Source organism: Clarias gariepinus, chromosome 25 (genome assembly GCF_024256425.1).
Source record: "Clarias gariepinus isolate MV-2021 ecotype Netherlands chromosome 25, CGAR_prim_01v2, whole genome shotgun sequence".
NCBI lineage: Eukaryota > Metazoa > Chordata > Actinopteri > Siluriformes > Clariidae > Clarias > Clarias gariepinus.
In genome coordinates, this window is record NC_071124.1 from 9816751 (window position 1) to 9831993 (window position 15243).

Sequence of the window (15243 nt, forward strand, 5' to 3'; positions counted from 1 at the left end):
TTATTATTTTACAGAAAGTGACGAAAAACAAATATTAGCAGTGTCTAATATGAATTCACTGTTTAAACAAAAAATGCTTGAAGTTTAATCTTTGTGCATCTCTGAACTAATATTTAGTTGTATAACCATGCTTTCTGAGAACTTCTTCACATGTGTGACAATTGTACTACACTCCACAATTGCTCTGCATTTCTTGGTTTTTCCTCAGAAACAGCATTTTTAATGTCAGCCCACAAGTTTTCTATTGGATTAGGGTCTGGGGATTGGGCCGGCCACTCCATAACGTCAATCTTGTTGGTCTGGAACCAAGATGCTGTTCACTTACTGGTGTGTTTGGGGTCATTGTTTTGTTAAAACACCCATTTTAAGTGCATTTCCTCTTCGGCATAAGGCTCAAGTCTTACTCAAATTGATCCATGACCCCTAAATGTGATAAATATATCCCCAACACCATAGTACGAGAAGCATCCCCATATCATGATGCTTGTGCCTCCGTGCTTCACTGTCTTCACAGTGTACTGTGGCTTGAAATCAGTGTTTGAGGGCCTGACAAACTGTCTACGGCCTCTAGGCCCAAAAAGAACAATCTTGCTTTCATCAGTCCACAAAATATTGCACCTTTCTCTTTAGGCCAGTCAATGTGTTCTTTGGCGAACTGTAACCTTTTCAGCACATGTCTTTTTTCCAACAATGGGACTTCTTGCTGATAGCTTGGCTTCACATAGCCGAGTTCTAATAGTAACAGTACTCACAGGTAACTTTAGGTGTTCTACCTCTCCAATTGAACTCCACACTGCTATTATTTTGAACACGCCCCTTTTCGATTAATGATTAAATTACACAGAATCAGGTGCATTCAATCATGACTGTTGGGTCTGTTGGTTTTCTATTACTCCACTACACCTACAAGTAAAATATTTACCATGAATAAATATAATTTCTCCCAAAAACAATTATTGATCTGGTTACTGAGGATGGACTGCTATTACTTTGAACACAACTGTGCATAAGATCCAGCAGGCAAAGAGCCCAAGGACAATACGGCCTCCAAACTTCCGAGATCCCAATTTGATCAAGCACTCATGAAATGCGCCATACAAACAAGTTTGATCCATGGAGGACTTATCTCGCAACCCACAGCACCCAAAGGATCTGCTGCCAACATCCTGATGCCAGCCACCACAGCACCCCCAGGGGGCTTAATCAGTGTATATTTCCTATCAGGTAAAAGATATTTTCACATATAGCCAAATTTACCCAATATTTCTATTTGTTTATGTAATATGTCATTATATCAAATGTAACATTACTAAGTCCACTTCTATACACTTTTACCATAATAGACGTTCAAACCAAACCAGGGCTTTTAATTGTCAATAAAAGAACACGATCATCAGAGTAAAAACTACCTCTATATAATCCCCTGATACACTAATGTATCATTTTAGTATTTCACTAATGCTTGTACATCATCTAGATAGATAGTGTTTACAGTACAGTACTCTGGAGCCATGATCAAACTGCCTGACATGCTGGCCTCCCAAGAACTCTTCTGGAAAACGCGAAAATGGCTTCAGAATGGGACAAAGGATGTGAAAATACCCACAATCCAAAAAAATAATAATAAATAGCCTTGTGCCCAAAGTGTCCTGGAATAGGGTCCAAGCCCCCTGTGACCTATATGTATGGTATAGGTATGCATTATAGGTGATGAATGTACTGTATGATTGAATGGATGAATACAATTTTTTTTAAATTACATTTAGTAATATGTGACGCATGTTTCAGCAGTAGAAGTCGCTAGTGAACCACATGCTACATGAAGCTGCTAATAATGAAACTTTCCTTGAATAAATCAGCATAAGTCTCTTTTGGCCATCACTACCTGTTATTAATTTCAAGCTTGAAATAATCGTATGACTTTGATTATTTAATTAAAATCAAGAAAACAAGAACCTTGTAATCACTGAAATCTGTAAAAAAACAACAACATATAAACAGGCTGAATAATCATATACTTGATTTATATTAATTTCACAACATGAATTTTTTTAATACATTTATTGTGTTAAAACTTTCACGTTCTATGATATTATTTAAAATTTGGTTCATTATTATCGAATAGTACTATTTATATATTGAGTAGTAACTCAATTTGAGATACATAACTGTATAGTTGTTCATTAGGCTGGGAGGTGTGCAGAGACTGTAGGAATGACACTTCACATAGCTGAAAGTTTATTAACAGTTTTACACAAGAACAGTAACCAATCTGCAATATTCTGTGCTGTTGAAGTATTACAAAATGACTTATTGTACAATACATAGTGATGTCCCACATGATGACGCACTTTGGTACGATTTCCATTTAAGCAGAGGTCACTTCCAAGGCCTGTTTGTATGACTGCAAAGCCAACATTATTGCAGGCTTCTGAGACTCACAATCAGCATAGACCTGAGAAGAGAAAGGTGCAAGATGTGTGAGGTTATACATTCAGGGCACAATGCACAGGAAATTTTGTAAAATAAACTATAAAACAAGAATTTGCCCTAATTAGCAAAAGTGTTGTGCTGTAAACTGTTTTTTGGAAAAGAAAATAGCACTAATCCCTCTTTTAAAGCCTCAAAACAAGAGTTTGTTTTTGAATAGAAGGAGTTTAAAAAAAATGCAATTATCTCATGTCAGGAAAAGTTATTTTGACATAATCTTTAACAATTTATGAGGGTGCGAATACAATGCCAAAAACCAAACAAAGTCAAAAACTGGACCAAAAACAATCAATCAAACAAACAAACGAGATTTTAACTATCAGAAATCTGTCCGAGTTCATGCGGAGGAGCCTGGTGAGCTGTGTGACCAACATGGAAGGTAACACTAAATATTGAGATGCACTAATTATTGGTGAATAGTCCAGATAGTAAATAATTTGCAATGCACACACTGAAATTTTGTTAATTTATTGACACTGGAAACTTGTACCTTTATTGCAAATTTCACTCTGCTTCTCCTACTGGACACAACTGTTTTTTTTTTGGTGCTTAGAATGTACGTATGTGTAATGTATGTATGTGAGATTACCTGGAGCAGGTCGATGCCTGTAGCTTGTTGGCTCTGTAATGCCACATCGCTCTGGGGATGCACCAGATTGAAGAGATGCACCAAATCTACTGCATCTTGTAGCCTGAAACAGGAAGAGCATCCCCCAGAATAGTCATATTACTGAATTGTAAATCAAATTCAACCAAAATATAACAAATAATAAAAAAAAGTGTAATCAAGCAAATCTTTAAAAAGGCTTTGAAACTGAAGCATACACTTCCTCTACGTTACTGACATCTGATGATCTTTACAACATTTGCACTATTTAAATGTTTTACAGCGGCTAAGAATCTCATTACCGTAATGTGTTTGAGGTCTTCTGGAAATGTCAATCAGTTTTATTCCTTCATTCAAGAAAAATCTTGAAATCCCGGTTTGACATGAACACCTCATATAATAGAAGGATTAACCCTAATCTTTGGTTTGAGCCTCATACTTTTATACTTTCTGTGCATCTGACACTCACCGGGTTCTCTGCAGCATGTCCAATAACAATCCGTCTATCCTGCGGCTGCTGACAAGGTGCCAGACGAGACCTCCAAATAAACATGTGGATCTGAGTAGCTCGTATTTCCCATGTTTCTCGATGTCCTCGTAGGTCAGAGTGTGTACCTGAGAACAATTAAAACAAACACAGTCAGGAATCCTTTAGTAACCTGTACAGTACAACAGCTATGTCTGCTGCCTCTCAGAATAACCTCCAGATCAAACAGGAGGAACTGCACCAGTGAGGTCAGATGCTTTAACAATAAAGTGAAATACTTAAAGTTTCACACGTGCATACCCGCTTGCAATCTGCAGAGTCCGGTTCACACTGGACCAGGCAGTAATTTAGCACCTCCTCGTGTCTGTTTTGCCCAAACATGATCTACACATGGACAGAATACGGGAGAAAGGTTACTCTTAAAAAGAATCTTGGATATTTTTTTTTTAAACATTACTAGTGTTCTATTTCAGTACCTTGAGGTTTTCTTCTTTAAAAATAGGTGGCAATGTTAGCTTGCGGCCGTCCTTGGGAAAGTAAACCTGTATGAGTCTGTCTCTTTCTTCCCACGATGCTTTGCGCAGCACTCCGTTCGGCTCTCTCACCACAATGAACCGCTCCTGTTCAAAAATACAAGGAAGGAAAAAAACAAAAAACAAAGGTGAAAACAATGAACAACACAAAGCAATGATAGTAAAGCTGGTAAGCTGAAAGAATGTTTAAGGCTGCAAAAAAGAAAAAAAATAAAAATTTAATCTTCAAGTTTCAAATCATGTACACCTTGGTGCAGATTCAAATCATGTACACCTTGGTGCTGTTTGCTTATAAAGTAAATGCAGATCAAATGCACACCAAATTCAAATGCGAGTTCCGGTGACTGACTCAGGTTCTAATAGCTCTGATTTGTGTGACTGACTCATGAATGAATGGCGTGCAGAAGTCTGGAGTCATCCCTCATTACTTTATATTTTGCTTCAAAGAACCAGACTTAGAGGTATTTTTAATGCAGTATTTAAAAAGAGTCCTCCAGGAGGTTTTTTTTACTTTCATTATTTTCAGTCCAGTCCCTGATCAGTTTCAGAGAAATGTTTTTGTTTGTTAAGCAGTTATCTATGAATCATTCAAGCAGAAAAAACAGGTGCAGATGATGACAGATGATCAGGCTGGTGTTATACAGTATACTGGTAATGATAAGTGGTTAGACAGACAAGAGCGGAAATGAGGTTGCTGCGAGCTTGTTATATAAACCAGTGGTCCCTAACCACCGCACCCTAGACCATAGCCGCACAGAAAGAATAAAAAATGCATATTTTATTTTATTCACGATCAGATTTCGCAAAGTGTTTTATTTTACATGGAAACGAGCTCCTGGTTCACACTAATTCTACGTTATGGTGTTCTATGTGTTATGCACTTCCCTCCCACCTCCTTCCCTTCTGATCCCACACATTTTTTTATTACTTATGTGATTTGTGGCCTTATATGATTCATAAACATAATGGACAGATTTACTCTGTGTGGGATGTTGTAGGTGATGTCAGTAAAGACGTATTTGGCTGTGTCCATGCCCTCCAGGATCTTATCCTCACACAGGACATCCTCGATGGGCTGCCTTTCTGGTAAAACTGGGGGCATCTTTAGCAACCTTTTGGCTTGCTCCTCTGCCTTCTGCACTGCCTACACACACACACACAAAAAAAAAAACCTGGACATTGAAATTTCTTTTTTGATCATTAACACCAATTTCTCTCAATATGTAAAGTTTGAATATTTGGCACAAGTAGGCCTACACAATACAGTGCTGAAAATATAAATGACATTTAAAAATTAAACCCTAAAACGAACATGGTGATCGTAAAAAAAGAAGCTGAAAAAAATATCCTCCATCTTACCTCCTCTAACTGAGCATCAGTCAGAAGTTTATACTTTGGTGGTTTCAGCTCCTGTTTAACCGGACGAAATACTTTATTCAAATCTAAACCTGTGATTCTCGTTAAAATGTCCTGAACTTCGGAATCCGTGAACTGAGCTTTCTTCACCCCATCAGTGTCTTAGAAGAAACAAAACAAAACAATAAAGGAAACAATGAATTAGAAATGTGCATCTATGCTTATTTACTAAATTCCTTAAACCGTACATGATGTATAAAACAGTAACATAACCTAGTAATAACTCTGCACACATACAGAATAATATGTCTGGTTTCTGTGACTGACTTGGGGTCTAATTCGGTATACACCAAAATATACAGTAGAAAAACTTGCGCATCTCAAACATGCACGTGTGTTGTGGACGGAGCATAGCTTCAGCCGCACGTGTTCCCAGTAGTAAAAAGGATGTTGTGTTGTGCAGTTGTTTCAAATGGGTCTCTCAACAGAGAAAAAAGTATTTATAGCTGAGAATTATTTCTGCTCATTTGGAAGTGGTCGTGAATGGGGACCGAGTTTGAAAAAGGCGACAGAAAATTTTGGGAAAGATAATAGAGAGTAATACAGTTATGCTGTTTGTTGTGACTCGGATTCTCATATCTCTGGTTCGTGTGACTGCGAGGGACTGACTCGGGTTCTGATAAGCCTGGTGCCTGGGACCGACTCGGGTTCTGATAACCCTGGCGCCTGGGACCGACTCGAGTTCTGATAACCCTGGCGCCTGGGACCGACTCGGGTTCTAATAAGCCTGGCGCCTGGGACTGACTCGGGTTTTAATAAGCCTGGCGCCTGGGACTGACTCGGGTTCTAATAAGCCTGGCGCCTGGGACTGACTCGGGTTCTGATAACCCTGGCGCCTGGGACTGATTCGGGTTCTGATAACCCTGGTGCCTGGGACTGACTCGGATTCTGATAACCTTGGTGCCTGGGACTGACTCAGGTTATGGCGCCTGGGACTGACTCGGGTTCTGATAACCCTGGTGCCTGGACCTGACTCGGGTTCTGATAACACTGGTGCCTGGGACCGACTCGAGTTCTGATAACCCTGGCGCCTGGGACTGACTCGGGTTATGGCGCCTGGGACTGACTTGGGTTCTGATAACCCTGGCGCCTGGGACTGACTCGGGTTATGGCGCCTGGGACTGACTCGGGTTCTGATAAGCCTGGTGCCTGGGACTGACTCAGGTTCTGATAAGCCTGGTGCCTGGGACTGACTCAGGTTCTGAGACCTGGTGCCTGGGACTGACTCGGGTTCTGGTGCCTGGGACTGACTCGGGTTCTGGTGCCTGGGACTGACTCGGGTTCTGGTGCCTGGGACTGACTCGGGTTCTGGTGCCTGGGACTGACTCGGGTTTTGGTGCCTGGGACTGACTCGGGTTATGGTGCCTGGGACTGACTCGGGTTATGGTGCCTGGGACTGACTCGGGTTCTGATACCCCTGGTACCTAGGACTGACTCGGGTTATGGTGCCCGGGACTGACTCAGGTTCTGAAACTCAGTTCCCAGGTATCCACTGTTTTGGGAGTTTTAAAATTCTCAAGGCATGAATATTTAGAGACAGACTCCACGACAGGACTAATTAAACAACCCAGCAGAAGTCTGACAGAAATGATTAGTCTGATTAGAAATGTAAAATCTGTGTCTGTATACAATGTGCATTTTCCCCGCACTAAATAAAACATGCTATTTAACACTTATATGATGCACACTGATGTGTTCAGGTTGATTTATCACATGAGCAGAGGTTAGCTAAATACAGGTCAACATAAAAACACACAACTGTTTGCTGCTTTCATTTATAAACAGGTCGAAAATAGTTTACTTACTATCCACTGATGATAAACTACAAGACAGCCGCTTAACACCACGTAAAACGGTTCTAGCATCAAAATCCACATTTCTCATTCGGTGACAAGAACGAAACAGGCGCAATGCAGCACTGAGCGCAGCCATGTTTCTGCCTGCTGCTTCTTCGACGGATGTGATAATGAACTACAGCGCTTACCGCCATCTAGCGTTCATAGCTTGCATTCAGCGGTCAAAACCAAGGGCAACCTGTGGTTCTGAAAAATGAAGACACCACGGAAGTGCCAAAACGTGCAGTTCCTCCAATGTCCACTGGGGGACTCTCGAATCCACTCCATGTCCACTCAAATTTATATTGAATCAAATTCTAATTTTATTTGTCACATACTTAGTCATACACAGTATGATATGCAGGGAAATGCTTATACGCATGATCTTAAAATCAAGATTATTAATAAGAAATAAATTATGGAATCGAGTAAGAATTTAAAAAAATAAACTAAAATAAGAAAAAAAGAAGAAAAAAATAGATAAAATATAGTATGCAAAAATAAATTTTAAAAATTTAGCTGTGCCAAATATAGACAATAATAGAACAAATATGAAAAATATGGAAAAATGTGCAGTGTGTAGGAAATAAAAATAGAGTGAGTGCAAATGTGCATAAATGTTCAAAAGTATAATGTCCACAAATGGACCATAAATGTCTTGGGTGTGCAACGTCCAATGTCCATAAAGTGCAGTGTGCAAAATGAATGTTTTTAGTCCTGTGTGGTGTTTTGGTTGAGAGACCGTATCGCCTCCCCAGTCTCTCTGTGTTGGCCTTCAGGGAGCGGAATCGCTTTCCTGACTGCAACATAGAAAACAGTCCATTGTTGGGGTGACTGAGGTCCCTCACAATCTTCCTGCCTTAGTCCAGGGAGCTCGGTGCGGATGGTGCGCTCGGCTGATCTCACAACCCTCTGAAGAGCTCATCTGTCCTGCATGGTGCTGTTCCAAACCAGGTCATGATGTTTCCCATCAGGATGCTCTCTATTCTGCAGGAGTAAAAGTTCCTAAGCACTCTGGAGGGCAGTCTGAAGTCTTTTAAGCATCTGAGGTAGTAGAGACGCTGCTGGGCTTTTTTCACTACAGTGTTGATATGACGAACCATGACCCTGCGTAATGTGAACACGAGGTATCTGAAGCTGTTAATGACGGGGGTCTGGTAGTTCATTTCCTGCTTTGTACTGAAGTCCACTTTCAACTCCTTTGTCTTGCTGATGTTTAGAAGGAGATTGTTCCTCTGGCACCAGTTCTCCAGGTAGTCCTTGTCAGAGATCAGGCCCACTACGACAGTGTCATCAGGACAATTGACTTGGTAGTGGCCACGCAATCGTAAGTGTACAATGAGTGCAGCAGGGAGCTCAGAACACAGCCGTGAGGCCTCCAGTGCTGAGAGTGAGGGAGGCTGAGACATGAAAGCCCATTCTTACTGTCTGTGGTCTGCCAGTCAGGGACTTGGAGATCCACTGACACAGAGATGGACTGAGTCCCAGGTGGCAAGTGTGGAAAGAATTATAGTATTAAATGCCGACTGTATTCGACAAAAAGCATTTTAACATAATTCCCCTTTCTAACGTCCAGGTAAGTGAGATGTCTGTAGGGGGTGAGCGATGGCACCGTCTGTAGATCGTCCCCATAGAACCCCATGTTAAAAGGCCTAACTGTACAACAGAAATCAATGTTTACAGCCTGGTACAAATAACAGGATTGGTCCCAATAGCTAGTCTAGGTTTCCTACTGTATCAATGACATGAAATTTTTATGTAATTCATTAGTCATAATTGTATTAAACAATAAAGTTACATAACTGGTTGCATTGCCAATTTGAGTGACAGCTCATATTGGCCATGCAACCAGTCCTGCAGTTGTTAAAATGTCATAGCTGTCTGCTGCAGATCACTTTAGATCACTAATTTTTCTAATACAGATCACTAATTTTCTAATTAGCTTACTGGAATTGCTGTAGTTTAACCCCACCCCTGTGCTTTTAAACATTTTAGAGTTACAACCTGTTCTGAATTAAAAAAAATAAATAAATGTAAAAATACACCCAATATCACAATACCGACAGAATGGTGTCAGACACTACAGCACACCCCCATAGGCCCTGTGAAGTCAAACCTCCATGGTCCAGAGCTGTCCAGGTGGCACAAGAGAATCCTAAACAATACTGTTCATATATATTGTTTAGAAAATTTTCGGAGACTGGTTTGGGGTCCACAAATGTATGAAATGTAAAGATATCCTTGAATGAGCAAGTTCTGACCAACGTACAGAATAAAAAGTGTAACGGGTTTGACGGAGAGGTGAGGTGAGGTCTTACAGAAAATGGGTAAATTTAAATAAAAAAATGGGAAAGAAAAGGGGTTTAAGGAGAAAGGACGGCAAAGAACAGAGGAAAGTATTGTAGGGGTTCACGTGCAGGTCTGGAGACAGTGCTTAGTTGGCATGCGGGCACAAAGCTGGTGAGCAATGGCGATAGGCATAGTGGGCCCATGTGGGCAGCAGCTCCTTTAAATGTTTTCCTCCAACTTATTGGCCAACCGGCTCCACCCAGCACTGCTTAGGTGCAGCCGTGTATACAAGAGATGAATGAGCTCACGTAGTCTTTTCGCAGCTGTCTTCAACACGGAAATCAAGACTGCACTCAGTTCTATGGCCTTTGAAGTCCCTGGGGTGCGTTACATCACTCGCTCACATGCCACTCTTCTGCGTTTTAAGAGTCTGCTGCGTGACTCCGCACTGTAGACCTCCAGGACCTCGAGCTACACACCCTGCCTTGTTTGTATGGTAACGGGAGAAACCTGAGATCCATAAACAATGAATATTATCCAACCATGCCCGTTTTATGTAGGCCCGCCCCTTCGCACACATGGAGATGGGTAGGCCACCTACATAGTCAGCCTACAGAGTGAGCGTGGAGCGACAAAAGATTGAGGCATGTTTCCTTTAAAGATGTCAGTACTTGCACTTGTTGATGCTATCATGTGACTATCAGAAGTCAGAAGAGAGGGATATATTTTTTATGTTGAAGTGTGTATACATTTTTTGGGCTCCCTGTATAAATACCCATATATTGTATGGCATGTTTCCATATGGGCAGCTATTAACAGGACAATCCAGAGACTCTCCAAAACTGAGCTCTATAAAACAGTGACTAGAACATTTTGAATAATAATAATAATAATAATAATAATAATAATATATATATATATATATATATATATATATATATATATATATATATATACACACACAAACATTAAGTCCCACTCTGATCATTTTTTAATTGACCTTGCTGTATCATGTGAATAGTGGTATGGTTAGATGAGCTCAGTGAAAGAGACTTGAGCACGGTAACATTTCACTGATAACACAAAAAATGTAATTTGCATTTAAAAAAAAACAGAAAGAGAAAGACAGAGAGAGAGAGTTTCAGGATAAATAAAACAGAGAAATCTTGCGATGGGTTTCTATCATATTTTCTACATTTTTATCAATGCATTTAGTTTTATCTGAGTCCTGGCACCACATACTAAACAGGACACGTGTCAGAAATGATTATAAAATCTTTTGGTGAGATGTTTGCAGTGGAAGATATTTAAATATCCTGCAGTCATAGATATTTACATATTTTTTATATTAGCTGCCAGCATAAATTTTTCCTTTTGATTTGCATAAAGGACGTTTCTTTTGGCCAGCTTTGATGGCAAACTGCCTGGTGGTTTTCAGTCAAAAAGGAAAACAAGCTTTTAGCTCCAGACTTCAGGATTAGCAAATACTGAGGCCATGTATGTAAACTTGACAGATATTATTGCAAATACAGTATACAGTATATATATAAACATATACAGCACCAGTCAAAAATTTGGACTCAAGCTTGGATTTTTTTTTCTACATTACAGATTAATACTGTAGATTTCCAAACTATGAAATAACACATATGACATTACAATGAATGAATGAATTAAGTAATGAAAACAACAACAACAACAACAACAACAACAGTTAGTTGTTTTTCTAAGACACAAAGGTCAGCTGTTCTGGAATACTTATTGCAAGTATTTCCAAATGCATTTGCAAAACCTATCAAGCAACAAGATAAACCTGGCTCTCCTGAAGAACATCCCAGGAAAGCAAGAAATCGCCATTTAACAGCATCTCAGATTAGAGCTGTTATGGGATTATTGCATATTTTGGATGTCTTCAGCATTGTTTTGAAACAAAAGTTAAAGTTAGTGTTTAAATGCTTGTACCTGAAGCTTTCTGCAAGGAAAGTCTGACTCTGTGACTATAACTACAGTATGTCTGCATGTAGTCCCTGGCTGGCATCCAAGAAATGTGCTTTCCATGGGAAAAAAAAGTGGATAAAATTCTGTACAGTAATGGAGTATAAAGATCGCCTGTCATAGGCGGAATTTGTCCTCCCTGCAGGTAACTCACGCTTAAATGACTTGACCATCTCGGGATTCGTCATCTTGGAAATATTTACAAAAAGGATTATATAAGATATTAAAGTATTTAATATACAAAAAATGCATACATTTGGACAGTACAGTACATTACAGTACATTACCAACTAATTCAAGCACATTTATATAAATATGATTAAAATAGAACCAGTACAATAGAAATACAATACAGCGTAAGTAACAACAAAGTGAAAATATATCTAAATCTGAGTCTAGTATAGAGGAATTACATGGGATTTAGGAAAGTGGATGAGATTTAGAAACCAGGAAAGTGTGCAGCTGCCTGCACTGTTGGCACAAGGCACAACATCATCTTCTTATTAATTGTGCTGTGTAGTCTACCACAGCCAGATTTCTGTATGCACTTCACCCCCTGATGATATTTTATCACTAATGGTGATGAAAAATGTATTATTGCAAAACAAATAAAAAATGATCTTCCACAGTTATTAAAGTCCATCCAAAGATGGCGCCAGCTTTCCAACTCACACCAGACATCAGCGTTACGGATGTTCCACCCCTCACTTAGTTTGCACCACTTTTTAGACTATTTCCACATGGATATGGTAATGATATCTGATCCACAGCTGCAGTTCTGCAGAAAACAGAAAACATGTGCCACTGGTAACTATAATAAAACTTTTACACCTTACATGTGAAATAATATAAATAATATATGATCATATGTAAAGTATAGAATTTCAAGAGTTGTTTCATGACTTTTTGTTATTTTCTTAATCTCCCCCACAACCCCCCAACACACACACACAAAATGTTATTTGTCCTTTTTATGGTGCAAATAATGACGTTACAATACTTGCCTGACTTGGGCAAAGAGCCAGAGTTTGTAACTTTTTATAAAAAAAAAAAAAAGTTTTTATATTTTGTTAAATAAAAAAAAAGTTTTCTTTATTTGTAATTTGTGCATACTTTTGTATGTTTAAATAAATGTGCATTTAACTTATATATACATATATATATGTGTTATATATAAAATGTGGACAAAAATCTTAAAATTTTTATTTTCCAAATCTTTTTTTCAAATGCTCTATGGAGGAATAATTATTACCTTGCCTAGGGTAATAGTTTTTCCAAAACATTTATATATAAAAAAGTATTTAAAAATACAGATAAAGGTAAAGACACATTTGTTTTAACTATCAAAATTATATATATGATAATGGGTTAAAGCTATGTTAGTACTTTATTTATAAGGTTCCTTAACTTCCAGCTATGTCCCTTTTTCTTTTTTTCTTTTTTAAACCAAATGTGTTAATTACGTGACTTTTCAAACATGATGACAGCTGAATGCTCTAGGGGAAGCTTACATCAGCTTACAGAAGTGTACTATTTGCTTGTGTTGCACTTAATGACAGTTCAAAAAGTAATGTGTCCCCACCTATACGCAAAGCGTTATCAGTTCTGCTCTCTTTGACTCCTGGCCGTGCAGTGCTGCAGCATCCTTACAATTTATCCTCTTTTATACCCCTGCTGAGGTTTAACACTTTAACACCAAACTATTTGGGCTCCCATGAGTCTACGTACATCTTAACTTGGCTTTGGTTTGTGTATAGATTCATCCTCACTATTATGTAGATGTGTAAACTTTTAAATTGTGTAGTTAACTAATAGATGATATCTTTACTTTCTAAACTAATGAACATGAAAAACAGTAGCTGGAGAATAGAATTTTTTGTTCAGGGTAATGTCTTATTAGCTACATCTGAAAAAGTATAAAGTTTACAGTGACAAGGCATTGCACAAAGCTGACATCTTTTCTGGCACTACACGAACCAGATACTTATGTAAGCTTTTTGGACTCAAAAGGTCTTTTTCCTTACCATTGTTGTTGTAAGGCATGAGACTACCAGGCGTCTGGAGGCAGTGTTATGCCTCAAACCGATTAAAACATTATAACCTTGGCACGTTGGCAAGTGTTTATCACAAACACGTGCACATTTTGACTTCTTCATGCATTTTTTTCCTTTGGTGGGGGGGGGTGGATGAGGGGGGATTATGATGGAGTAAGACAGCAGAAACTATCAAGCTGCTATTCAGCAAGCAACAGCTGCCTCCATAAGGACCCACATGCTCTTTATGCCTGGCTCACTTACCTTGAAAATGTATGCAGACACACACACACACACACACACACACACACACACACACACACACACACACACACACACACACGTCCTAGTGCAAATGGATAATCAGAAAAGTACTCTGTGTGTGTGTGTGTGTGTGTGTGCACCTGTTGTATGTGTGTTTGTGTTCATTTTGTCAGAGAATGAAGGGTTCAGAAAAAGGTGAAACGGAAAACGTGTGTTTACGCAATCCGTTTCGACAAAAAATAATTCAAGGCTCTTTAGGCAATGAAAAAGAAAATACTTCAAGGTCTACCACCTCAAAAAAAATGTTTTCGTCACCCCTGTGTTCTTCGGGAGTAAAGGAGCAGCAGATGGGAGCAAGGAGCTGCAGGTCACCATGACACCAGAACTTCGTCAGTTCTCACGTTCAGAGTAACCGCCTTCTTCTCATCATCTATCTTACTCTTTCTTTCTCATGTTCACTCTACTCACTCACTTCTCGCTCTCTAAGATGATGATGAGTTAGTGCATTGAAAGACAGACTTTTACCTCCTCAGGTTCTGGGTGATGGGTGCATGTTGATTGTAGGGATAATGTGGCATGGTTGGCGTGCTGTAATTATTTCTACCAAATGCACTGAAAAGGTCTACTTATAGTCCTTTTAGAGCTTTAGAAATGGATGCTGTTCTCTCTTCTTTGGCCTGATTTGGAGTTTAGCTGTGCTAGCCACAATTTATGTATTTATGTAAAAAAAATCTACATTTACAGTTAAATAATAATAAAAAAAAAAAAGTAAACTTTATATAACCTCAAGATAAATAAAGTATATAATATATGCTATACTTTTATTATACTGTACTGTATTATATGAAATATATAAGGGAAGTTCAAGTCAAATTGGGACTTTTGACTGTGCAGAATAACAGTAGACACTTATGAGAGTAAAAGCCCCCTTTATTTTTCTATATAATTACCTTAAAAAAATTTCCGACCAATAGAACTATCACTTTTTTCTTTTTTTCTTTTTTTTTGTGCAAAATTCCATGTAATTTTTGGAGATCTTTATGCATTACCTGAAGCTCTTGACCTGTAGTATGACCTATGTTTGCATTGAACTGCTTCCACATGGTTGGCTGGTCAGATAACTGCATGAATGAGAAAGTGTACAGGTTTTCCTATTAAAGTGGATGATAAGTGCAGATCAGGATGTAGAAGGTCTACACTTATTTTGGCAGTTACCAAGAAAAATTATACAACTGGTTAGAAAATCCTAATTAGAACATTCTATAACCTTTTACACATGATGTGATGGACATTA

The 15243-nt window shown here is 38.9% G+C and overlaps 1 protein-coding gene across 1 annotated transcript; it reads right to left on the bottom strand.

Moving 5' to 3' along the window:
* Positions 1-2221: 2221 nt before the first annotated feature.
* On the bottom strand, positions 2222-7481 carry mrps22 (mitochondrial ribosomal protein S22). Its single transcript, XM_053486419.1, has 8 exons — positions 7339-7481; positions 5477-5634; positions 5097-5261; positions 4061-4204; positions 3885-3968; positions 3567-3712; positions 3080-3182; positions 2222-2455 (listed from the first exon to the last, which is right to left on the bottom strand). Exons 1-8 carry the CDS (start codon positions 7463-7465, stop codon positions 2369-2371), a joined length of 1014 nt encoding a protein of 337 aa, XP_053342394.1. The 5' UTR covers positions 7466-7481; the 3' UTR covers positions 2222-2368.
* Between the last annotated feature and the right edge of the window lie 7762 nt (positions 7482-15243).